The sequence below is a fragment of the Vicia villosa genome, linkage group LG7 (genome assembly GCF_029867415.1).
Source record: "Vicia villosa cultivar HV-30 ecotype Madison, WI linkage group LG7, Vvil1.0, whole genome shotgun sequence".
In the NCBI taxonomy this organism is placed as follows: domain Eukaryota; kingdom Viridiplantae; phylum Streptophyta; class Magnoliopsida; order Fabales; family Fabaceae; genus Vicia; species Vicia villosa.
The window spans coordinates 129,479,001-129,505,436 of NC_081186.1; the positions used below are offsets into that span (position 1 = coordinate 129,479,001).

General features: G+C 31.6%; 1 protein-coding gene across 1 annotated transcript; it reads right to left on the bottom strand.

The window, feature by feature from the left end:
* Positions 1-16,909: 16,909 nt before the first annotated feature.
* On the bottom strand, positions 16,910-23,446 carry LOC131616805 (MLP-like protein 43). Its single transcript, XM_058888254.1, has 2 exons — positions 23,204-23,446; positions 16,910-17,401 (listed from the first exon to the last, which is right to left on the bottom strand). The coding sequence occupies exons 1-2, from the start codon at positions 23,388-23,390 to the stop codon at positions 17,109-17,111; spliced, it is 480 nt and encodes a 159-aa protein (XP_058744237.1). The 5' UTR covers positions 23,391-23,446; the 3' UTR covers positions 16,910-17,108.
* Positions 23,447-26,436: the final 2,990 nt, after the last annotated feature.

Sequence of the window (26,436 nt, forward strand, 5' to 3'; positions counted from 1 at the left end):
TCGAGCCACCCGTAGATAAAAACATTTTCTACCATTTGATAACCATTTCTATAATAGTAGTTTAGTAGTTTAAGGGAAGAAATTCAATATTCATAATGATGTTGTATGTGTTTTAATACGAAGTACCGTGTGTTTACGATGATGATGCATGAGCAGTGTGGCTGCCTCATATATGATGTTTTATGATGATATTGATGTTGATAGCCTTATGTGGCATTGTGTTGAATACCGTTGTTCGGTAGTTGCATGAGGATATTGTGGTGTTTTTGTCTCCTACATTGCATTGTATTTTGAGTTGTTTGATAATGTGATGATGAGGTTGTATTATCTAACCAATGTGTGTCTATGATGAATGATGATGATGTTATGGATGTTTTTGTAATCACTTATGAAGCATGGCTATAGATTGTTGAACATAGAAACTAACTTGATGTATCTGTCATATACTTATAATTATGCCCTTTATTATATTTTTGTTGATATCTCACCCCTTCTGTTTGAATGTTACCTCTACGTGGGTAACGTGCAGGTGATCTACAATAGAAAAGGTTAGACGTCGTGTCGAGTCGGTGTCATGCTCTGATATGTAACACCAGGGAGGGATGAATGCCTAATTGTTTTTTATTGTTGAATTGTTGTTTATGTTGAAGATTTTGAGAGTAGTGTGACTCTCTTTTATTTAAATAACTGTTGGAATTTTTTATGATTAACGATGTTGCTGAATTTTTATGTTTTATTTTCCGCTGCAATAATAAGAAGTTGATTTTTTTTGAAAGGATTATAACGATGATATTGTCGGTTCATCTGAAGTGTGTTATGTATCCATGTTTTATAAACTAAGCATGTGTGTTTTTAAATGTTGATGACGAAGTAGCATCCTATTTTTGATGTGTTGTACTAAAATTCTGAATTACTCTGATTTATTTTATTGATTAAAATAGCGATGGGGAATAGGGTGTTACAACCTTCATGGATCGGGCCCAAGATAAGTAATTCTTGTTGTCAAGAGGAGGAGAAACGAGGATTAAGGTAGGGTTTTCATTAGGATAGATGTAGTAGGGGTTAGATGGATTGGTAGCGAAATCGGCATAAGCTTGTTCCGCCATGGAAAGGGATTTGGGAATTAGGGTTTCTTTGTGTGGTAAAAATGGAGGATAGTGAAAAAACGCAAAGGAATCGTTAAAAAAGCAAGCTTTTGGTGAAGATTCTTCAAGAATGGTGATGATTTTAAAGTATTTCTGAGATTTGTGGAGCGAGGAAAAGAGAGAGGAGAAAGCAAGAAACAGAAAGAAGATGTAGAAATGAAGAAAAAAAAACAAAGTTTTACCTATTTGATTACAAGAGAGATGATAGAGAAATCTGTAGGTGGCAAATGAGAAAAAAGCCACGTAGAAAAGAGATGAGAAAAATGAAAAGAGATATTTTTAGCTCTGATACCATATCAAGTGATACCTATTTATTTCTATAATGAAAAATACTGCTTGTGTATTATTGAATCCAAAGGAAAAACTATATATCTACAAAGTAATTGACAATAAGTCCTTAATATTAGAAGGACAGTTACAAAAAACTAAAAATAACTAAATAAAGAAAATAATAATGACTAGGAAATATGTTGTATGTGTGAGAACAATCCTATGGCATTTGTAAATCTAAAATGAAAAAGATGAGATGTAAGGAAGGTTACCAAGTGGAAGAAAGGTCCACTTCCCTCTTGTTTTTTGCTTGAAAATGAAGAGAGAAACCCTTTATTATTAGTCAATGATCTTCAATAAACCTTAAGCCAGAAAACTAATACAGAGAGATCTTGAGAAAATTTTCAAATTCAAGGAGGTGGTTCTTGAAAGGAGAGAGAGATTTTGAGGTTTTCTTTGAGTGATTTGTGAGGAGAGAAAAGGAGAGTGAACGTGAATGTGTGGTGGTTCTGAATGGAAAAGGTTTATATACTAGGGTTTTGGCTTGGTTCAAAAGCTAACCGTGGTTGAGTTTAAAAAAGGGAAAATGAGACTGAGCTTTTGTTGTTATAACGTGATGCGTTTTATGGTTGTTGTTGAGCAAACAAATGAGTGGAGACACACCATGCTGCAACTTTTGCGCAAAGATTCAACTTCTCACCAAATGCTCACCATGCAAACTATCCATACTTTGTGTTCATGATACTACCTTCAAGCATGCATATCTTAATCCATAATGCACCATTTGATTTGAAATTTGTGCCAAGGTAAACAGTAAATGGAAGAGAATAAAGTTGATGTTGAAGTTGTCTTGAAACAAAGCTTATATCATTGTACAAATCACTCTTGAAGTAGGTAGTTTATGCTGTTTTGAAAACTTTGAGAAAATAAGTATGGAAAAATTTACAACTTCAAGTTGCCAATTTTGAATGACCATAACTTGCTCCATAAAACTCCAAATGATTCACTCTTATGTCATTGGAAAGAAGAAATATAAGAGAGCAACTTCCTTGTTGGAATCAACTTGAGAAGAATCCTCTAAGGCACCTTAAAAAGCTTGGAAAGTCACATGATCAAAGCTGATTTCAAACTTCAAAAAATTTCTAAGTGTTAGAACTTTCCAAAAATTGTATGTCTTTATAAAGCCTAAATTTCCAAGTTTGACAACTTTGATCAATTCTTGATTTTTCTTGGACAAATCTCAACCATTGACCACATTTGACTTGTATGACCCAAAATTGACAATAAAAGACCAGGAGTTGCTTTTTGGCTGCACAATTGACTCTTCCCTATGCAATTAATTCCTCTTGTCATCTGATCAATTGAACTTCTTCAGACTAAATTGAATGGCCAATACTTCACACATAGATTCTTTGGGACACATATAGGGGTGTAAGCGGATCAAAAAAAATCAATTAAACCGACAATCCAAACCAAACCAAATCGAAATAAAACCGATTGTTTATGGTTTGGTTTTAAAACCGAACCGAACCAATAAAAACCGATGTGGTTTGGTTCGGTTCTCGGTTTTAGTTTTTAGGAACCGCCAAACCGATGAACCGAACCAATAGAAATAATTACGCTCTAAATTCTTTATTCCACCCTTCATTAAGCTCAAATTTTGTACCTTTCCAACCATTCTCCATCTTTGTTTTTACTTTCTTCCTTTAAGTAAAACACGCATTTAGAACTAAACTCCAAAACATATAAAGTAAAAATCATAAGTCACAAAAATTTGTTTTCACTAAACTACTTCTCTAGTTGTCTATCTCAAATGTTGCTCTCACTATTGCCACTATGATATGTCATGGTATCCTTCTTCGAGTTCAAATTCTCTTCGTTAATTTTCATATTTGTTTTTACCCTTCTGATTTCTTCTTCAACAAAACTCCTTCTAGTCTTGTTACACAATAGTTTTTTTGTGTATTTAAGGCGGAAACATGTTAATTGATGTGTGTTTTTCTGTGTTCTATTTGTTAAACTTTCAAATCTATTTCCAACATTCCGATGTCAAGATTCAACTTTTATAGTGAATTTATTTCATTATTCAATGAAAGTATGTCATTGTTTCATATATGAATTAAGCACAACTTGTAAGTTTTTGAAAAATTAGAGCATGAAATAAATGACATGAAATGTATTATTTTAAAAAATAGGGTTAAATATACAAACCCCCCCTGTAATGTTAGCGAAATTTGATTTTAGCCCCTGGTAAAGTTTTTTTTGTAAGAAATTCCTTGTAATATTCAGATTCTCTCAATATAGCCCCCGTGCACACTATTTGACTTTAGATTCCATTTTATTTGTGACGTGGCAGTCTAAGTGGAATTTTTTATATTTTTTAATTAATTATAAAAATCCACGTGTTTTTTTTAATTATGTAACTTTTTATTTCGTTAAATAATTTTTTTAATAATGTAATTAATTAATTTATATATTAATTATTAAAATTATACAATTGGGCCTGGAACCATGTTATTTTAACTAGCAGCCCAATTTACATTGAATTAGAATTAGTAGTGATACACTCATTTATAAACTCTTGAATTTTTTTTCAAAATGTCGATGTGGGACTCCCAGAATATCATCTTCCATTCAATTACACCATTAATCATCTTTGCTAGTCCAAAACTAACTCCTGCTAACAACTCAATCAGTTCTCTACTGTTTGTACATGAGTGATTTGATAAAGAACGTGAAGTGTATATACTAAAAAGCCAGAGAGATAGAAGGGTAGGTGTGTGTGGCAAATTATTGAGTTGGTATCATGACATTAATTAAATAGTTATGATTACATAAAAGATAAAAGAGTAGAATGTTAAATTATGATGAGAATATATACATGTCAAGATGAGTCACTCTCTTATCCACACACCATGAGAAACTATTTTGTCCCTTCATGAACTTTTGGTGCCCAACTGTCTATGTTTATTTGTTGGTGATGATACAGTTATAGCAGAGGTTGTAGGAACATATTTGACAATTTGTTGGTGATGATCCATGAAACTTTGGAACTCATTTACTCACAGCCACCATACCTTGTCATGCCATCACCGTCGTTTCATCCATTTTCAATATTTTTTCTTCTGTTTGTTTAATAAACTACAGCAAGCATAATGGCTTTGTTTGGTGCTGTAGAAATTATTTTGGCGATTATTCTTTTCACTACAATCCACTATTGGAAGCTAAACATAAACACACTTATAGCAAAGTGGCCTGTGATAGAAATGCTACCTGGTCTCTTATACAACATATCAAATATCTATGATTATATAAACTCAAAACTAAAACAAAATGGAGAAACTTTAATTTTCGAAACACCGTGGCTAACAAACATGAACATTGTTTTCATTTCTGATCCCATGAATGTGCAAATATTAGGAGGGGAAGGATGGATATGCATAGGGAATTGTCATATTGTAGCTATGAAGCTTTCAAGGTGCTGAAACTGTGCTTTCAAGCTTTCAGATCTCAATGAGTTACTTGTTTGTACATATATGGTTAATGGAATATAGAATATGCATACACAAAATATGCATGTATGAGAAATTCAAGGTGGGACTCCTTAAGCTTTTTTAATGTGGTAAGATAAGTGTTAATGTAATATAAGATACTTGGTTCACAAAGCTATTGCAGTAGCCATTTCTGGAATGTAAATTCCTTCGACAACTACCTATTCAAGCCATGATGATGAACATGGAGAAGCCATGTGTGGGGCTTGGGTGATAACGATCGCATTGATGAGTTATATATTTGCTGAAACAGTCCCACATCGAAAGTTTAAGATAAAATGAAAGTGTATATAAACTTCATTTTCACAATACATTTTAAATGTTTAGGTGTTGGGCTACTATGTAAGTCTAATTGGGCTTTGGATCCAATTTAAAATTTTGATAATAATTCATAAATTATCATAAAAAAATATTAATAAAATTAAAATAGTAATTCTTAAAAAATATTAATTGTAAGAAAAAAAATAATATGTAATTAAAAATTTAAAAAAATTCCACGTAGATGTAAAAAATTAATTAAAAACTTAATAATGCCACGGTGGACTGCCACGTAGGCAAAATAAAAGATTCTTTCATGGAATCTGGCAATCGAGGACTTATTTGACAGAATCTGGAAATTACGAGGGAGTTTTTAAAATTTTTTTTTTACAGGGGCCTAAACCGAATCTCGCTAATATTACAGGGGGATTTTATATATTTAACCCTAAAAAATAATAGCATAAAATATACCGAAAAATACAATATTAAAAAATACATTGATGAATATAATGTTTGAAAAAAATATTAAAAACCGATCAACCAAACCAACCCAAACCAAACCAAACCGATTAGTTTGGTTCGGTTCCATTTTTGAAAAATGTTAAAAACCAAACCAAACCAAACCGATGAAGATATTATTGGTTCGGACCTTTTTTTGACCAAAAACCGGTCCAAACCGATCCGATTACACCCCTAGACACATATAGAGCCATGGAATCATGTTTTGCTCAAAAAGTCAATGATAAGCTGACTTTGACCAAAACCCTAATTCTTAGTTAAAAAGATAAGAGATTGATGATCATCTTTAAAACTCTATCTCCTTTGGGATATCTTGAGAATATTTTGAACAAATATGTTTTGTATATTGAGAAGATGCTCATGAAGATGAGACTTCGAGTTTCTTTCTTGTCACACACTCAATTAGTCAGAAACCTAGCTCAGGTATCAAAAGATAAGAGAATGTTGATCAACTTCCAATCTCTTATAAATTTCAAACATTTGATGAATTAATGAACCAAATGAGATTGAGGATATCTCCTCCTCCATGCATTGACTACCAAATCTCTTTCTTTTATTGCTTCGAAGAAAACCAACTAGAAAGATGCCTTGATCTTATAAACATAGAACCAAATGATATGCATGAGTGTGTATCATAGTGAAACACAAGCCAATTAGGGTTGAAAAAATAGGGTAAATTTTAGGGTGCAACAATGGTACTGTATTACTGACCTATCACCACCCTATCCAGGTAGTGGAAGAGTAGATACCACGTACTGTTTCCTCACGTGAATTCAAATTTGATCTTTATCTTCTAATCTTTAGAGGCTTTAGATAGTAGATGTTGAAGCATGTTTAGAAGGACTAAAATATTGAATTACCAGAACCTAAGTCTTCAGAGTCTTCAGAACTTGTTCAAATGGAACCTTGTCTTCATAGTCTTCAACACTTGGTCTTTTGAAAGTTTAGAACCTAAGGCATCAGAGTCTTCAGAGCTTGTTCATCCAGAACCTTGTCTTCAGAGTCTTCAGCACTTGGTCTTCAAATCATCAGAGCCTAAGTCTTCACAACTTTTTCATCCAGAACTTTGTCTTTAGAGTTTTCAACGTTTGGTCATCAAATCTTCTGTCTTTAGAATCTTTAGAACTTGTTCTTCCATAACCTTGTCTTCAAAACCTTCTGAACTTGGATAACAAAATCTCAGAGCTAGAGGAGGACCAAAAAACACCTTCATTAGAGTTACAATCAGAAGCTTTATCATTAACATTCATCAGAACCGTTGCTATAGAAGCATTCTAGAGCTCGACTGAGTCTTCGTAAACACGCTGGTTTCTTCCAGAGTTGAACTGTGTTGAATTCAGAACCTGATGATGTCACACGCCTTTTATTTAGAGTTAGAACTTGTTATCAAAAGCTACACACTAGACCGAAACCGTTAGAGTACTAAATTATTCTCTAAGATATTGTGTAATGCTATCATCGAAATATAAGGTCGGAATTAGAACCAAATCTGGTTCTTACATACCTTACAAACGAAATTCTCACTATTTCATTCTACTAGATATAATAAATAAATTGATTATCGATTTTGCTCGGTCCTAGATCCTTAGCCTTTCAGACTCTATGACCTATCCACTCCTTATATGGACTCAGGTATTGCTAATCATCTAAATCCTTTTGTTTTTTGCTTACAAGATAGTATTCCCCAGTTTTTATCCGAGGAGGGCTTGCGTTCTCAGTGGCTTAACTTGTCCATATTCCAGGATGTTTCTCCTCTTCTTAGTCTTTCTTGTCAACGAAGTCTTATCCATATATCATTAGGGGTTCTCAATTTGCATTATAGTAAGAAAGCGACAAGGTTTTTCATAGAAATTAAGAATTGAGGTGCACCTTTATGCTTAGTGATGAGGATAAGATATTTCTAGGTCTTGAATATAGAGATAGGCAGTTAAGGTGTACTAGACTTTCTAGGAGTTGTGCTCATTGTTGATTGGGACTTTTAATGTCCTAGATTTGGGTAGTAGGATAAAAAAGAGTAAGGTTATAGATTTTATTATTACTAAGTCTCTAGACTTCCTTGAAACTTAAGAGACTAAACTTTTTGATATCTTTACCTCTTTGGTCCATTCCGTTTAGGGGAGCCCTTTTTGCGTTAGGAGTTTTTCCCCTTCAATTGGTAAAAGTGGTGGCCTTCTTTCTACTTGGTGTAGCTCAAAAGGCTTTTGTTTTTTCTCCTTTGTGGGTCATGGCTATCTTGGGGTTTGTTTAGGATGGGGGTTTCCAAGACCTTGTCTCTGGTTATTAATTTTTATTCCATGTGTAGTACTAGAGCCACATGCAGGTGCCTTCTCCATAGTAAGAGTATCATCATCTAGCTTCTCAGAAGGAATCTCAGCCATAGTGAGATCCCGTTGATCAGAGGCAGGTTCTTGAGGAGTGGGAGCTTCTAGATCCGAAAGAAAGAGCATTGGAGGAGCAGAAGCATGTTGGCATGCAACAATCTCAGCATTTCTCTTCCGGATAACTTCCTTGAAACAGAAGAACTGGAATTAAAAAACGCTGGAGTGCATCCATTGCTTGATGTTATTCTAGATGGAATTAGCCTCTTCTAGACTCAATCCATAAGAAGAATTATCTACCACACTACGAAGTCTATCCAGCGCATCATATTCAGAATTGAGTAATAATTCATTAGAAGGAGGTGGAAGAATGATGGTTTGAAGAAGGAATGGATTAGAAGGAGTGGAGTAAGGATATGGGTCTCTATTAGGAACAAAAATGATTCTGAGAATTTCTTCTCCAGAATATTCAACTAGTTCCAGATGTTTCAAGTTGGTTAGAGAGTATTTGCCTTTCATAGCATTGAGAAACCCTGTGTCTGTATCAGAGTTTTCTAATGTGGTCATAAGTACATCTAGCCAAGAAAAAGTTACGAACTATATATATATATATATGAGGAGAGTTATATTGACTCCAAGAGTAAGTTATAATAACTTACTCCACATCTTGACCATTAATTTTTTTCAATCTAATGGTTAAAAATAATAAGGAATATTTTTCTCTTTCCACATTTAATGACTTATTATTTTTAACCATTAGATTGAAAAGAATTAATGGTCAAGATGTGGAGTAAGTTATTATAACTTACTCTTGGAGTCAATATAACCCTCCTCTCTCTCTCTCTCTCTCTCTCTCTCTCTCTATATATATATATATATATATATATATATATATATATATATATATATAGGTAATCGATAAATATGTTATATCATTCATCCATAAATATCTATATACATCATATAATCATTATATAACTTATGAATAATGTTTACTGTTTGTGCTTTTGCTTAATTAGTATTGATTCATTACGCAAGAGGAAGCTTTTGATCTGTTAGAACTTGTAACAGGAAGCTTTTGATCTGTTAGAACTTGTAACAGAATACAAACCATCGGTTGAACCATTGGATACTTATAGATGGTGACCTAATCATGATGGTTTGTTCTCTGTTAAAAGTAGTTACAATTTTCCGCGCCACAAAGAGCTTGAAGAAGTTATGGATTTGAACTTATTATCGGCTTTGAAATTGCTTTGGCTCACAGACGTTCCCTTAAAAGTCAAAAGTTTTGGTTGGAGAACAATTCTTAATAGACTTCCAACTAAGGATCAACTGAAGAAGAGGAACATCATCCACAACAAAACCGATAAGATATGTCCTCTTTGCTGTGAAATAGATGAAGACCGAGACCATCTTTTCTTCTCGTGTGATTTCTCACAGAAAATTTGGAGGAATATTTATTTCTGGTTGGGCTTGATGGGGTTGGATGGGCAGCAGGGGTTAAGTCACTTTGAGTCCTTCTGTAAAGCTTTAACTGGGAGGATTAAAAAGAATAAACTTGCAATGTTTGGTTTATTTGACTGGCAAGAAACAACTCTATATTCAAAGGAATCTCTTGTGTAATAGATGATATTATAGGAAACATTAAACTAATCTCTTGGTCATGCAATACATAAGCAACAAGGGGGTTAAAAGTCCTTGTGGTATAATTGGCTACATGCTCCATTAAATTGGTTTATTTCTGGTTGTGTAATGGAGCACCCTTTGTTAGTACATCTATCTTTGCTTATAATAAATTACGCCAGGCTATCAAATGTTATGCATAACCTGCATTTTTAAAAATTTTTAATGTGTAAAAATATATTGTTCCTCTTCACGCTTTATGTAAGTAAAAGAATAATATTCAAATCAACCCATTGAAGAGCATGTAACAAAAGGTTTGAAAATGGTATGAAAATTGAATGCCCGCACAGTACAAATATATTTCATATGCATATTATTATAAAAAAATCACAATATTATATCAACTGTTAGATTCAATTCCACTTAGGATTTTGATATAATAATTTATAAATTTTTTTATGAGAAACAATAAAAACGTAGATGTCAATTCTTGTTAAGTTGTTGCAAATAATCAATTTGATACTTAAAATTGAAGCATCGGTAATCATTATTTGTAATATTATAAAATTGTTAAGAAATTAATTTAAATGAAATAGATCTAGTCTAAAACTGGAACGAAACACTTTTTTATAGTATTTTAAAAATTTTGAAATTTACCGTTAATTAAATTATAAAATCTAAACTAAATTATATTAAAATAAACTAAATTAAATTAAAGTTAATTAAATTATAAAATAAAAAATAAATTAAACTAAACTTAATTAAATTAAATTAAACAAAATTAATATAAACTAAATTAATTTAGTTTTAATTTAGTTTTAATTTAAATTTTTTTTAGTAAGCAAGAATTTCATTAAGAAAAGAGAACTAAGTTTTAATTTAAATTAGTTTAATTTAGTTTTTATTTGGTTTATTTTTAACTACATAAAAACATTAGTATTAACTGAACTAAATAAAAATATTTTTAGGTTAAATATATTAATTAATAAACAAATTTAAGAAATACTATAACTTTTAGTTATGTTTAATAGGGTATGTTTTAAAAAATAGTATTAGTCATGTTTTATGGGTTATGTTTTAAAAAATACTGTAGTTTTTTAAACTAAGGTAATAAATTAGTTTAAATTAATTTAATAAATTAATTTAAACTAATATATTAACGTTATTTTTAAATAATAATTTAAAATTTAAATTTATTTAATTATTAACATTTTTAAATATCAATAGTATTTAATGTTTTTTAAATATTTATGTTATAATAGTTTAAATATTAACATTAAATATGTAATAAATCTTTAATAAATATGTTTTTAAAAATTATTATAATATATATACTCAACGTAAGAATTAAAACAACAGAAGTAAATAACCTAGTGATTGATGGCACTGTTTGTAATTATTAAGTTCTGTGTTCAATAGTCATAGGTAGGGGTGGCACGGACATGCCCGCCCAGCAAAAGCCCGCGAAAAAACGGGGCGGGGCGGGGCGGACTTTTTTAAGAGTGCGCGTCTAAAATCTTGCCCCGCCCCGCGGGCATTCAGCTTTTTAGGCCTAAAATTAGTAAAATTCTATAAAAAATAAATGCCCGCAAAAGCCCACAAAAAAACGGGGCGAGGCGGGGCGGGCACATTAAAGAGAGGGGGCCTAAAACCTTGCTCCGCTCCGCGAAAAAAGTGCGGGTAAAACGGACTTCCCCCGCGGGTCGGGCCCGTTTTGCCACCCCTAGTCAAAGGAGACAAAAAATTTAATATTTATAGAGTGGCAGGTGTGTGTCTCCTCTAATTATTGAAACTGAATGTTTTTTTATACAAATAATGTGAAACTTATAATGGTATACCATGTTGAAACTTTCTTCGTGATCCTACACAATTTGTAGGATTTGATTATTTCTTATATAAAAATAATGATAAAATATGCAAATACTAGTAGTCTAGTTCTATGGATAAAGGTGAGCTTATCCAATTGATAAAGTTTCTACTAGGCTATATGACTTTCTAATGATTTTTGTTTTATTTATAAAAATTTTAAATGATCATTTGAAAAAACAAAAAAAAAAAGCTTACCTAATTATTAATAATAATTTTTTAGATAATTTCATCAGCATTTGTAATTAATAGGAGTTAAGGATATCGCTTTGTTCAATATTTCTCTTCTTAACAAGTGGAGGTGGCGAATATTACAAGGCCGAAAGTCTCTTTGGCTTGATGTTTTGAAAGCCCGTTATGGTGATTTATCGTCCATTTTGTTGGTTGATGGCAAGGTTAGTATCATTCCTCACTCTCTTTTTGTTGCTTCTTCTTCTTCTTCTTCTTCTTCTTTTTGGTGGAAAGATTTGGTTAAGATTCGGTCCTTTTCTCCTACGGATCCTATGGTGGAAAACGTTAAATTTGCTATTAACAACGGGTTTCATACGCCGTTTTGGGAATCTAATTGGTTGGAAGGGATCCCATTGAAAGAGGAATTCCCGGATTTGTATGATAATTCTCAATTGAAGGGTGTGTCGGTGGCGGGTATGGGGGGTGGATTGAAGGAGTTTGGTGTTGGGGCGATTTTGGTTTAAAGTTGGAGGGGAATTTTTTAGAGCCGGATTTGAATATGATGAAGAATGGAGGTTCCGTTCAAAATTAAGGCTTTTGGGTGGAGACTTTTTCTTGATAGGCTCCCAACAATTGATGGATTGGTGTATAGAGGTATGACTTTTCCTATTGATATGTCTAAATGCGTTTTGTGTGGTCTTGTCTCTGAGGATAGGGATCATTACTTTTTTGGTTGTTTTGTGGGTAAAAAGATTTGGAATGAGATAGCTTTTTGGGTTGGTAAAGGGGGGATTTTGGAAAACGAGTGTTTGCCGCATTTTTTTGGAGTGGCACTTGTATTTTCGTTCTCGTAAGGTTAAAGATAGTAAATTGGACGTGGTGTGGCTTGCCACCATTTGGTCTTTTTGGTTACTTAGGAATGGAGTGCGCTTTCGGAAGGAAGCTTGGAGCATTAACAACACCGTTTGGAACATCAAGTTCTTGGTTTGGAAATGGTCTTTTTGCGGAAAGATTACCCATCCCAATTATACTTTTTACGATTTTAGTAAGGAGCCCCTTTTCTTTCTATCGTAAGGGTAATTGGTGTGTAATTTTTCTTTTTGTCGGGCTTTTCCGCTCTCCTTTGTAATCGGGTTGGAAAACCCTTAATTCTCCGTTTAATATTATTTTATTGATTAAAAAAAAATAGGAGGAATTTTGTTTACTAGTGGAAGGATAAGGAAGTGGACGGGATCCAAACTCCTATTTAATATTCAATCCCCTTCCATGATTTGCTCTGTGTTATTAAAATAAGTACCACATGTTTTTCTATTCTAAAATATTTAGGACTTGATATAAAATTAATAATAAATAGACGTGGATGGGTTTGCAAATTCTAGAAACATTGAAACTTCTTTTTCACCAAGATCTCTCTTGATTATGTTGACATTAACCCCCAAATAATTTTCTTGTAAATATGATCGATCATTAAGGGTATGTTTGGTTCGGGGTAGATGGAGGGGAGGGGAGGGGAGGGGAGGGAATATTTTTAATTAAATGTGTTTGGTTCAAATTTTATGAGGGGAGGGGAGGGAAGGGGAGGGGAGCAAAACCCCTCCAAAACACACTTTTTGCGTTCCTCCAAATCGGAGGGATTTGGAGGGGAGGGAAGGGAATCTCAATTTTAATATTTTAAAAATTATGTTAATTACTATAATATCCTCAGTTTAATTTTTAATATTTTAAAATTATTCATTATCTTTTGTATTATTGATCTTTTCTGTGTGATTTTTCTCGATTGCTTCTATCAACTTATTATAATTATTCTCCACCTTCAAATTATTTTGAAATTTTTGTCCTTATCATAAATCATAATCATTTCACTTTTTTGATTTTTTTATAACTCTTATATGTTTATTTATATTTTTTTTTCTAATTTTGTTATGTATCCTATCATATTTTCTTTTATATCAAATTTTAAATTTCTCATTTTAATTTATTTATTTATTTTATTAAAATATTTAAACCATTTATATTTAATAATAAATTATTTTATGTGTTAAATAATTCATTACGATTTCAAAGTTGTTATCAACATATAGTTTAATTTGTTTTTTAACATTTTATTCGAATTAAGTGAACTCAATTTTTTAACGTTATGTAGTAAATTATAACTTTTTAGTCACTCAATATTAGAAATTTTACTAACAAAAAAATATGTATAGATTTTTCACATTTGAATATCATATTGTATCACTTATATAAGATAATAAGGATAAAAATGTAAATTATTAATAAAACCCCTCCCCTCCCCTCTTGAACCAAACATATTTTTAATTAAAATCCCTCCCCTCCCCTCGTTTGAACCAAACACCCATCTGATTAAAAAAATCTCCTCACCTCCCCTGCCCTTCTCTCCCCTCCATTAAAATCCCTCCCCTCCCCTCCCCCTCATTTGAACCAAACACACCCTAATAAATTTATTTAAGTACAAAGATTATTTGAGTTTTATATAAATGATATACCATTTCATAATGGGGTGAGATCACTATCTGAGTTCCCCTTTGGTTGATAGTTTAATCTTGTAGTCGCTTTTCCTTCCTTTGGAACTCGGTCAGGTTATTGTTCAATTTAATGGTAACAAAAGTCTGGATTCAAATATTTATTTATTTATCTATGGTCTATTTTGTGCCTTATCTCTAACTCATATATAAATATACAAATAAGTCTTTATTTCTCTAGAATGAATTAATTCATATTTTACATAATCTTTAAAAATTTTGGGTGTTCTTTCTTTATCAAACATGTTATCTCAAAATCTAAACATAATTAAAAACTTCATTTAGTGTTGATTTCGTGACCTCTGATAAAGTGTTGTGTATGATTCTTCTAAAAATAATCATCTTCAACCTTTAACATCAAGAGATCGGATGTACGACTCAGTAGTGCGAGGCTGTAGTTAGTAGTGCTAGAGCGCGCGACTTAGTAGCGTGATCCAGCGGTCGGCAATGCCAAAATGCGCATGTAGCACAATCTTGAGCAGCGCGATCGCGCGTGAGGTGGGCTCCGCGACTCAGGAGCTAGGCCTAGGTCAGCCGCAACACTCGCGTGGCGCATACCGCGAAAGTGCAACGCGCGGTTGCGCAGATGGAAGGTGTCCTGAGTGTAGGTGACGGTTCAACAGCGGGCGGTGGTTCAATAGTTCATGGTCCGGTTCGGAGGGATTTTGAGCAATTTGTGACTCAGTAGCTTTTTGTTGTCTTTTGACGAGTTTAGAGTCATATGTTTAATCTGTATAGAGTACTTTGACATGTTGAGGGTTCGAGTTGAGGGCATTTGACTCTTTAGAGTTGTTTTGAGCAATTTTGAGTTGTTGGAAATTAAATTTGAAATCTCTGAGATGTTAGTGTTGATATGCATGCGAGCAATTGTTTATTACCTTGTTGATGGACTTATATGAGTAATAATAATATTTTACCATGTTTATGATTAATTGTGATTATTTATATAATTATTGTAATGTAATCAAATAATTTATTAAGTTGAGTAATTCAAAGAGGAATTACAGTGTTGGGATGGCCTTACATTGGAAAAAGGTATGGATTCAGAGAGGAACCATTTTTTAGCATGTGTTGAATGTTATTTGTTGAAATTCATGCATTCAAGTATATCAGAGATATGTAGAACTCCGGTCCAGTGAGATCATGGTTCAAAGAGGAACTAATGACAGTCTCAGGTTGAGAGAGAAACTAGAGACACAGATAACTCAACAACATAACTCTGACAGCCAAACATTGTTACCACATGCATTTTGGAGGAGAAATACATTGCATTACCTTTGCAATGCTGATTATCTAATTGTGTTGAATTATTTTCATGAGATTGTGAATGTTGTTAAACTATCTTGACTGTTTACATACACCATTAACATTAAGAATGTATTTCTTACCCCCTTTATTTTGTTGTGTTGCTCGTTATGATGATGATGCATATACTAAGGTAGAGGAGTCTTAGATGTTGTTTGTTCAAAGGACTGACATAGGCCCATTTCTCTATGTTATTTCGTTTTTGAGTTTTAGTTTCCGCGGTGTTGCTTTGATATATAACACTGGGATGAAATAACTTTGTTTTGCTTGTATTCTTGCTTTAAATTTCTTGAGAATTATTGAAGTACTTCCGATTTTTGATTATTATAAGGCATTCAATTGAATATATTTTGAATTTTCCGCTGCTTTATTTCAAAAGGTTTTGAGAAAGAGATTTCATGAGAGAGATGTGTGACACCCTTACTGAATGAATATCTGTTTTCGATAGGATATACGCGTGAACCTCCTTTTACAAGGACATGAACTTTAAAGAGTAACTTCCAACCAAACAACGAACATAGTTTATAGTGGTTATACTCTAAAGCAAACAATGATTTTCTACGGTCTGATATCGAAATAAGATGGAGTTTTACATTGGCTATCCTCTGTATTGAGATAGAGTTTATATTGACTATCCTCTGACCCGAATAAGGTTTTATTATGGGCTGACCTCAAACCGAGAGGAACTTTTATGTTGGCTATCCTCTGAATTGAACCAGGGTTTTACACGAGAAATAAAAATCGATATGAGATTTAACACGAGCTAATTTAGAACTAACTGACCTTTTGAATCGTGTTGAACTAAAGAATCAACCCAGGCTAATCTCGAACCGACAAAACTTTTACATCAAACTAAGTTCTAACGCTGTGGAGATTTTTATGGCTAATTTTTACGAAGAAAAAAAGAGCTTTTCTTCCAGGCGAAACTCACTAACAAAACAAATACTTCCTAAGATATTATCCCCGAAAACAAACTAGAGCTTTTACGTGTTTAGCTCGTAACCTGCAACTAAACCATTTCTTACAGAAGGATATTTTACCCAAGAGATATACATTCTTGGTAAATTATATTTAAACCCTCACCTAAAATAATGGTCGGTACTTATACACAAGAATACATTTTAAGCACTATAAGGAAAAATACTATAGAGAAATGAGAGATTCTAAAAAAATGATGAGAGAGTGTGAAAGTTGGACCAAATCTGTTATTGGGGTTATTTGAAACGATGAAGAAACTCTTTAGTTATTGGCCAAATAGTAGTTTAAATTTAGAAACAACTTAGTGGTAATAACAAAAACAAAATAAAATGGACAAAGAGTTGCACACTAGTATAAAAAAGAAAGAAAAAACACAATGAAATATCGATTTATTGAACTGCATCACATAATTTAAGTCACACTTTTCAACCGATCACACATAGTAACAAACCCAGAAGCCAATATGCAACAACAATATTACAAACATCACACTGATTAATTATAAAGATGAACACTTGAGCCAACTTCATTCATTAAGCCACTCCATCTTATTTGTTACTTTCTTTAATCTTTTCGAGCAACCCTTGTTTTGTAAAGATGAGCATCAACATCTCTAGTGCACTGGCTAATATAGTCCATCCATCCATTTGGAGGATGAATATCCTCATTGATTTTCTCATATTCAACCGTCCATATAGCAACAGCAGTGCCATCATCAGCCTTATCACTTACTTGAAGGGTGAGCTTAAAGGTCTTATAGTGTTTCTCAATATCTCCACCAAATAAATTCCAAGTGTTCTTTTTGTTCTGTTCATCAACTTCTTCAAGATTATCATAGCATGTGTGTACCTCACCATCTGTTTTGATATCATGGGAAATTAATAACAACAAAACTATATACATAAAATTATATAATTCTCGACGCATGTTTGTTGAGTTAGAAATGTTGGAATAATATGTATATATTCCAATATAGAGAGATGAATTGAAAAAATTCATTAAGTCAAGTCCCACATTGTATGTTAGTTGGAAAAATTCCTTAGTCCCACATCGCCTAGATTAGAAATCTTGGCTAATTTACTTCATTATATAAGGAAGTCACTTGTTTCATTTCAAAACACACCAAAAAACTTATTTTGAGTTTTTCCTTCCTCAATCTCATAACTCTGCGTCTTTCGAATTGTCGAAGCGCCAACTTCTCCCCCTTTCTTTCTACTCGTTGAATTTTCCGAGTACTTTCTTGGATTCTCCTTAGAGAATAATGTTAATTTCTCCTCGTTTGAGTTGAGAAATTATAAGTATAATTTTTTCTTGGATTCTCTTCAGAGAATTATTGAAATTTCTCTTGGTTTGAGAAATTACTACGACTGGTCATTATACCAGATACTAAGATGGTATGTATACCATATTTGAATGGTCTTAGTACCATCTGAGGGTGTATTTCTAGACCGATTATCTACCGTGCAAGTAGTAATCGTATAGTATAGAACTGGGCTGTTTTATCCTGGAGGCGTCGTGGTTATTAAGAGCTGCTTTGCATAATTTTGACAGTACCGCGAAACGTCTTAAAGAAAGCGTACCGATCCGCGACTCGACCCGGTAATTTCTTTGGTGGCAAAATTGTTAAAATCGTGATCCAACAATTTTAAGACGTTTCAAATTGCCATGGCTCCTGAAGAAATTATTGGTACTTCTGCGGATACTTTCTTTGACAAACTGTTCATGTTTGATAGATGTCACTTCAAATGTTGGCAAGAAATAATGATTTTCTTCTTAATGTTGAAAAAGATAGCTAACATTTTGACCGAGGACATTTTGTTGCTCCTTTTGGATCAACCGAACAAACTAACGGTAAAAAATCTGAGGATCAAAAGGAACACGTAATAGTGTTGAAGCTTAATCTGCTGCACAGATTAAAGCGAACAATTTACAGCTTAGGAAAGAAATCGCCTTATAGAAAGAATGATTATAACATTCTGAATTGAATCACAAATGATCTGTATGACTATTACAGTAACTGTGATACTTCAAAATATGTTTAAGAGGCTCTGAAAAACAAGTATGACATTGAAGAAGCTGGAGAACAGAAGAATGATTTTAGCAGCTACGTGAAGTATTCGATGGTAGTTGAAAGGTCCGTAGAAACTCAAAGTCACGAGCTTCAAAAATTGCTCATGAGATAATCACTAAAGGTATGTATTTATATGAACAATTTGAATTTCTCTTATTATTGACAAACTGCCCCTAGTTTGAAAGTTTTTATGAATTATGCTTTGTTAGAAAACAAAATAATTTTTTATTTAGAGACTGATTATTCTCATTAAAGAAGAATATCAGAGACATGATTAAATAGAAAAGTCTTGGTTGCTTTAAACAACAAAAATAAATTCGGTCTGGTTCTAAAGCCATATGGCAAATTATTATAGAATTAGAACTGCAATATTGTGAACCGAATTAAGAATGGGAACCCTTCTATGGCTCCAATTGCTCCAACTAGACAACAACCACCTCAAAGAAATGACGTTGTTTTCCTTTTGTTTCAGCTGTGGAAAACTAAGCCATATGGCTAAGAGATGTAGCATGTAATGCTTGAACTTGGTGTAGTCGTAATGCACGAGTTAACCTGGCTAATGGAAAATTTATTCATATGATCATTGAAATCAACATGGTTGATGGATCTGATGGTTGGTGGATAAACACAAGCGTCTCTCGTCGTGTTTCCTATGATCGTGTTACGTTTAAAACATACACGAATACTAAAGATAAGAAAGTGTTGTTGGAAGATGTCCACACCACTAATGTTGTCGATATTGGAGAAGTGGAACAAGGTCCACCTATGAAAAGACTTCAATCTTGAAGGATGTCATGTATGCTCCCGAGATTATAAAGAATCATGTTTATGTTTTTTCTTCATCTTATAAATACGGAAAGATTTAGTCAATTTATTGGGGTAGATTTGTACACCATCATCACAAAGAATGATATTTTTGTGAATGAAATTGATAAGTTTAAAAACTTTGTAAAGAAGTTGAAAATGATTTAGTAAGAATTTGTAGTGATAGGTAATATGTATGATTCTAGTTTATTTAATAATTTTTATAAACTACATGAAATTGTACGTGAAACGACTGCTCCATATTCCCCTGAAATGAATGGTAAAGCAGAAACAAAGAATAGAACTTCTACTGAATTTTTGTTGCAATTATGATGAATTCTGGTGCTGCACCTCACTAGTGGGGGAAATTTTATTGACGGTTTGTTATGTCCTGAATAGAGTTCCCAAGTCATAGAGTAATATCTCTCCTTATGAGATATTAAAGAAAAGACAACAAAACTTGTCTTATTTGAGAACTTGGGAATGTCTGGCTTATGGCAGAATTCTGGATCCAAAACGAGTTAAACTCGCTAGTAGAGCATATGAATGTGTACTCATTGGATATGTAGCAAACAGTAAGGCATATAGGTTTTATGACCTAAATGCAAAAGTGATCATAGAATCAAAGGATGATGATTTCTAAGAATACGAATTTCCCTTCAAATCGAGAAATAGTGGGGGCACTCAATCGAGTCACATTCTTGTGATAAGAAGCACAGAAAGCAGGAACAATGTAGAAACAGAACTTCGAAGAAGTAAAAGAGTGATAGTTTCTAAAGATTATGGGCCTGATTATGCATCCTATAATATAGAAGAAGATCTAATAAATCTTCAAGAAGCACTGTCATCTATGGATGCATATTTATGGCAAGAAGCTATAAACAATGAGATAGAATCTAATAAAACTGGCACTTAGTATACTTGCGTTCTGGTTGCAAACCAATCGGTTGTAAATGAGTTTTGAAAAAGAAACTAAAACCTGATGGAACTATTGATAAATACAAGGCTCGCCTTGTAGCCAAGGGTTTTAGACAACGAGAAAATGTAGACTTTTGCGATACCTTTTCTCCAGTCACTAGAATAACATCCATTAGGGTACTTATTTCAATTGCTGCTATTTATAATTTAATAGTACACCAAATGGATGTTAAAACTGCTTTTTTAAACAGTGACTTAGAAGAAGAAATCTATATGGAACAACCAGAAGGGTTTGTGATCCATGGACAAGAAAACAAGGTCTGTAAGTTAGATAAGTCTCTGTATGGACTAAAGAAAGCTCCTAAGCAATGGCATAAAAAGTTTGATAACTTAATGGTATCGAATGGATACAAAGTGAATGAAAGTGACAAATGCGTTTATTATAAATCTGAGAATCGCATATGCACTATCATATGTCTATATATAGACGATATGCTCATATTTAGATCAAACATTCGTGCCGTTAATGCTATGAAATCATTATTGTGCAACAATTTTGATATGAAAGACCTCGGAAAAACAAGTGTGATTCTTGGATCAAGATCACGAGATCCGAGCTAGGAATTTCTTTAGATCAATTATACTATGTGGAGAAGATCTTAAAGAAATATAAATACTTTGATTGTAAACTTGTGTGCACACCATATGATCCAAGTGTGAAATTGTTTAAGAACACTTGTGCAAGTGTAAGACAAACAGAGTATGCGAGCATCATTGGCAGCCTTAGATATGCCACTGATTGTATTAGACCCGATATTGTATATGTCGTAAGATTGTTATGCATATTTACGAGTAGACCGAGTAACGAGCACTGACAAGCTATTGAGCGATTCATGAGGTACCTTAAAAGGACCATAGATCTCGGCCTACATTATCAGAAAGTTCCTATTGTACTTGAAGGATACAGTGATGCAGATTAGAATACCTTGTCAGGTGATTCTAAAGCTATTAGTGGCTATGTATTCAACATAGTTGGAGGAGTTGTATCTTGGAAATAAAAAACAGACTATCCTGGCTCAGTCCATGATAGAGTTTGAAATGATAACATTAGCAAATGCTAGTGAAGAAGCAATTTGGTTAAGATGCTTGCTAGCTGAGATTCTCTTATGGGAAAAACCTATGCCAGTTGTGTTGATCCACTGCAATAGTACCGCGGCTATTGCAAAATTTGAGAACCGTTATTATAATGGTAAAAGACGTCAAATAAGAAGAAAGAACAACACTCTTAGAGATTGTATCTCTAAAGGGGCTGTAAGAATGGATCATGTACGCACTGATGAAAACTTAGCAGATCCTTTGACGAAAGGATTAGCTAGAGAGAAAGTCCATAATACATCTAAAAAGATGGGACTAATGCTTATACAGAAATGAGTTGCTCATGATGGTAACCCGACCTAAATGACTGGAGATCCCAAGAAATAGGTTCAATGGGTAATAACAAGTTGTGAGTAAGATGAAGCGATCATGCTAGAGTAAATAAAAGAAGCATGAATCCTGAAGTAATAAGAGGATGAGATAATAGAAACTCTTAATGAGATCTATACTTTGTATGAGGGAGTACCTAGGCTACAGGAGTACTCTTGATAGACTCACCTATGTGATTGTGGAACTGAGGCCGGTTCCTATGGAATTTCGAGGCAGAATTCCTAGAGCCTTCACTAAACCGGGATACACGTGCAGGGCCATTAAAAGCACGGGCTATTAAGAATACACCTTAAGAAAAGGTTGTGTGCGGGTCTGATGTCTGAGATAGAGTTCAAGACAATAGTGTCACTCTTGTTGAATCGGAATCCTACTTGCTACGCAAAGGTTCAAGTCGTAGACACCTTTGCTTATGCACAATCTTAGAAACGTTTGACGTTATTTCTAAAACACTTTTTTAAATTCAAGTGGGGGATTGTTGGAATAATATGTATATATTCCAATATAGAGAGATGAATTGAAAAAATTCATTAAGTCAAGTCCCACATTGTATGTTAGTTGGAAAAATTCCTTAGTCCCACATCGCCTAGATTAGAAATCTTGGCTAATTTACTTCATTATATAAGGAAGTCACTTGTTTCATTTCAAAACACACCAAAAAACTTATTTTGAGTTTTTCCTTCCTCAATCTCATAACTCTGCGTCTTTCGAATTGTCGAAGCGCCAACTTCTCCCCCTTTCTTTCTACTCGTTGAATTTTCCGAGTACTTTCTTGGATTCTCCTTAGAGAATAATGTTAATTTCTCCTCGTTTGAGTTGAGAAATTATAAGTATAATTTTTTCTTGGATTCTCTTCAGAGAATTATTGAAATTTCTCTTGGTTTGAGAAATTACTACGACTGGTCATTATACCAGATACTAAGATGGTATGTATACCATATTTGAATGGTCTTAGTACCATCTGAGGGTGTATTTCTAGACCGATTATCTACCGTGCAAGTAGTAATCGTATAGTATAGAACTGGGCTGTTTTATCCTGGAGGCGTCGTGGTTATTAAGAGCTGCTTTGCATAATTTTGACAGTACCGCGAAACGTCTTAAAGAAAGCGTACCGATCCGCGACTCGACCCGGTAATTTCTTTGGTGGCAAAATTGTTAAAATCGTGATCCAACAAGAAATATGAGAAAAGGTAGCATGTACTGACAGTAAAAATATATTTTTACACTATCAACCAATGAGGGGCATGTATCCAACCAAATTACACTTTTAATTTAAAAATACTGGTATGATACGGCAGAATATTATAATTCTATTGGATGATGGTGTAAAACTAGTTCACATTAACTAACATGCAGTACCTTTAACTTCTAGAAATATAATTACCTATGACATAAGTCCAGTGTTTAACTGTCTCAGTGTCATGCCAGTCTTCACCTTCATGCAGTTTGGTATGATGAACTCTTTCACAATGGACTTGTGCTTCGTGAAGTTCTTCCGCAAATAGTTTGTAAAACCTTTCAGCGGGTGTTTTGATACCAAGTTCAGTAATAAGCTTACCAGATAGCACCATTTCTTGGGAAGAAAAACTAAGACAAAAATAAGAAGAATCAAAGGTTGATGTGAGAAAATTGTACCCAACCCCATGCTTTAAATAAAATAAATTGAATTACATTATTGATTAAACAATGAATTAAAATATACCCTACACGGTAGAGTCGTGTTATCAATATCGTGCCATATAATATAACCTGTCACATATTAAAGATTTTATTTTATATTTTATTATATATTGAGGTAATCATTTCAAATTTTCAATTCACAGTTGTTTTTAATATTATTACCTCTATTATTAAATAGTTATGTCATCAAATATGTTAATCAGCTTTGACTTATTTTTAAATGATATATATATATATATATATATATTATATATATATATATATATATATATATATATATATATATATATATATATATATATATATATATATATATTATATATGTATTTAATTAAACAATTTTATTATTTAAAAAATTATTTAATAACATGACCGTGCACAGAAGAATACATGAAAAGCAAAATTTACCTACAATATTATTATTAACTCTAAAGTTAACAATAAAAATAAATAATTAAGTTTTAACTCTCTATATTGTTCCTTTGTTGTAAGGATTGTACCCCTAGTACGAGTTCTTATATCAATTGCTTATTGGAAAAAAAGAATAACACTGAAGATAGAATTCATCTATAGAAACTATCAATTTAAGTTTTAGGTTTTGTTGAGACGTATTTTCATCTCTTTGCTACATGTGAGGTTTGTAGTTTGGTTCATCCGAAAATTTCAAAACCAATCTATTTTCTGAGCAAAGTCGATAAATAGGGAGGAATTGTTGGATTAGTGCATCTTCGTACATCTTAGAAGTGGTATTTTGGCAAATCTCGTAGCAACTCTTTTTCATATTACGACAGGAGGAAGCAACCCATGTCCTCTGCATGAGCTTTTAGTGGTATTTTGTTTGTATTTAAGTCATTTCTAATCAATTTTAACTACTTTTACTTCAATGATATTTGTAAATAAACAACATATATTTAACCCCACCAATTTATATTATTTTATTTGTACTACAATTTAATAATTACTTTCCAAATGAAATTATTTTTAAATAATAATATCTATTATATATTATAATGTTAAATATATTAAAACAGACTCCTAACACATTTGCCACATTAAATTATTTTTGTCACATCACGAATTATCTTATGTGGCATTTTTTAAAATGTATCTTCAATTTTCAAAAATGAAAATCACATGAAGATTTATATTTGAGGTCACGAGTTCGAATCTTGAAAAATACAAAATATATATTAACTTAATAACAATCTACATATTGTCATAAAACTTATAAAGTAATTCACGAATTCGAAAATCTTAAAAAAACACAAAATATATATTAACCTAATACAACTTACATATTATCATAAAATTTATAAAGTAATGTTTATATTTTTTTTTTCAATTAATTTTATTATAAAATTAAAAAAATATATTAACTTAATAATTACTTGCATATTCTCATAAACCATATAAAATAATATTTCCATTATTTTGGAGTAAAAATTCTAAGAACTAATCCAACTAAATATACTTAATTAACTAAATATATTTTGTAAAATCCTTCACTTCTCAAAAGACAATCATATATTGAGTTTCTCCTTGAATCACAAATTTAAATCCTAACAAATAAAAAATATATAAAATTAACAACTATTTATATAAATATATATATATATATATATATATATATATATATATATATATATATATATATATATATATATATTATTTTCATAAAACTTATGAAACACTATTTCTATTTTTATTGTAATTATTTTTAAATTATAAAAACAATAAATGATAAATTTTAAAATATCTTTTTAATATGATGTCACTAAAATAATTTTAGATTTTTTTTAATTAAAATATTAATAGTTATAGTACATTTCATTATACTACTTACAACAAACAATATTTTTTATGAGAAGCCTACTGTTGATTCTAAACTTTATTTTAAAATCACCTTTCAAAAATTTAAATATAATATAATACATATATATATATATATATATATATATATATATATATATATATATATATATATATATATATATATATATATAGGGAGCGTATCCGGTGAGAACTGATATCTTTTATGAGAAATGAGAATTATTGATATCAGCCGTAAGATTTAATTAACGTTCAAGATTAATTGATTCCATATTAAGAACACCTTACTGAATTTTTATCAATTATGATTGATATTTAAAAATTCCATAAATAAAATATATTTTCAAAAGAATATTTTTATTTCTTTAATTATTAAAATATTATCAAAATAAGATAATCTTTTTTAAAATTATTATGCTTAATATTTAAATGTTGTCACAATTTTTTTTACTAATACTATTATTATTATTTGTATGGAATTAATAAATCTTATGAGTGATAAATAAGATTAAAATTTATGTGCTTTTTTTATCAAATACGATTAAAATGTTGGTTATAAATATATTTTAATCTTATGAATGAATAAACAATATTTTAATCATATTTATCACTCATAATATTTATTAGTTCCATACAAATAGTACAGTATTTTCTTTTTATCTATTATGCTCAGAATTTAAATTTTTCATAAAAAAGATATTTTTCCGGAATTTTTTTCTTGCTTTAATTATTAAAATTTTAACACAGTAATATAATTTATTTTAAATATTGGTGATCGTTAAAATTTCAAACAAAAATTACCGAGCTTGCAAATTAATAATTCAACCAAATCTATATATATATATATATATATATATATATATATATATATATATATATATATATATATATTATATATCTAATAATTTAGATTCTTAATACTTTTAATCAAATTAAAATATATTTGATAAATCAATAATGTGTTTTAATTTAAAATAATTGAAATAAAAAAATCAACTAAATTAAAATATAAGTAATAGTTTGGTTTTCTTCAATATTTTATATCAAATAAATATATTAAAAATAAATTTAAAATATAAGTAATAAATTTCATTTTCTCCCGTATAG

What these genes read in the sequence shown, in the direction of transcription:
- LOC131616805 (XM_058888254.1), bottom strand. Translation starts at nt 23,390, where the DNA reads ATGGTGCTATCTGGTAAGCTTATTACTGAACTTGGTATCAAAACACCC. An exon ending in ACACTGGACTTATGTCATAG is followed by an intron (nt 17,402 to 23,203) that starts GTAATTATATTT and finishes ATATCAAAACAG; the next exon opens with ATGGTGAGGTACACACATGC.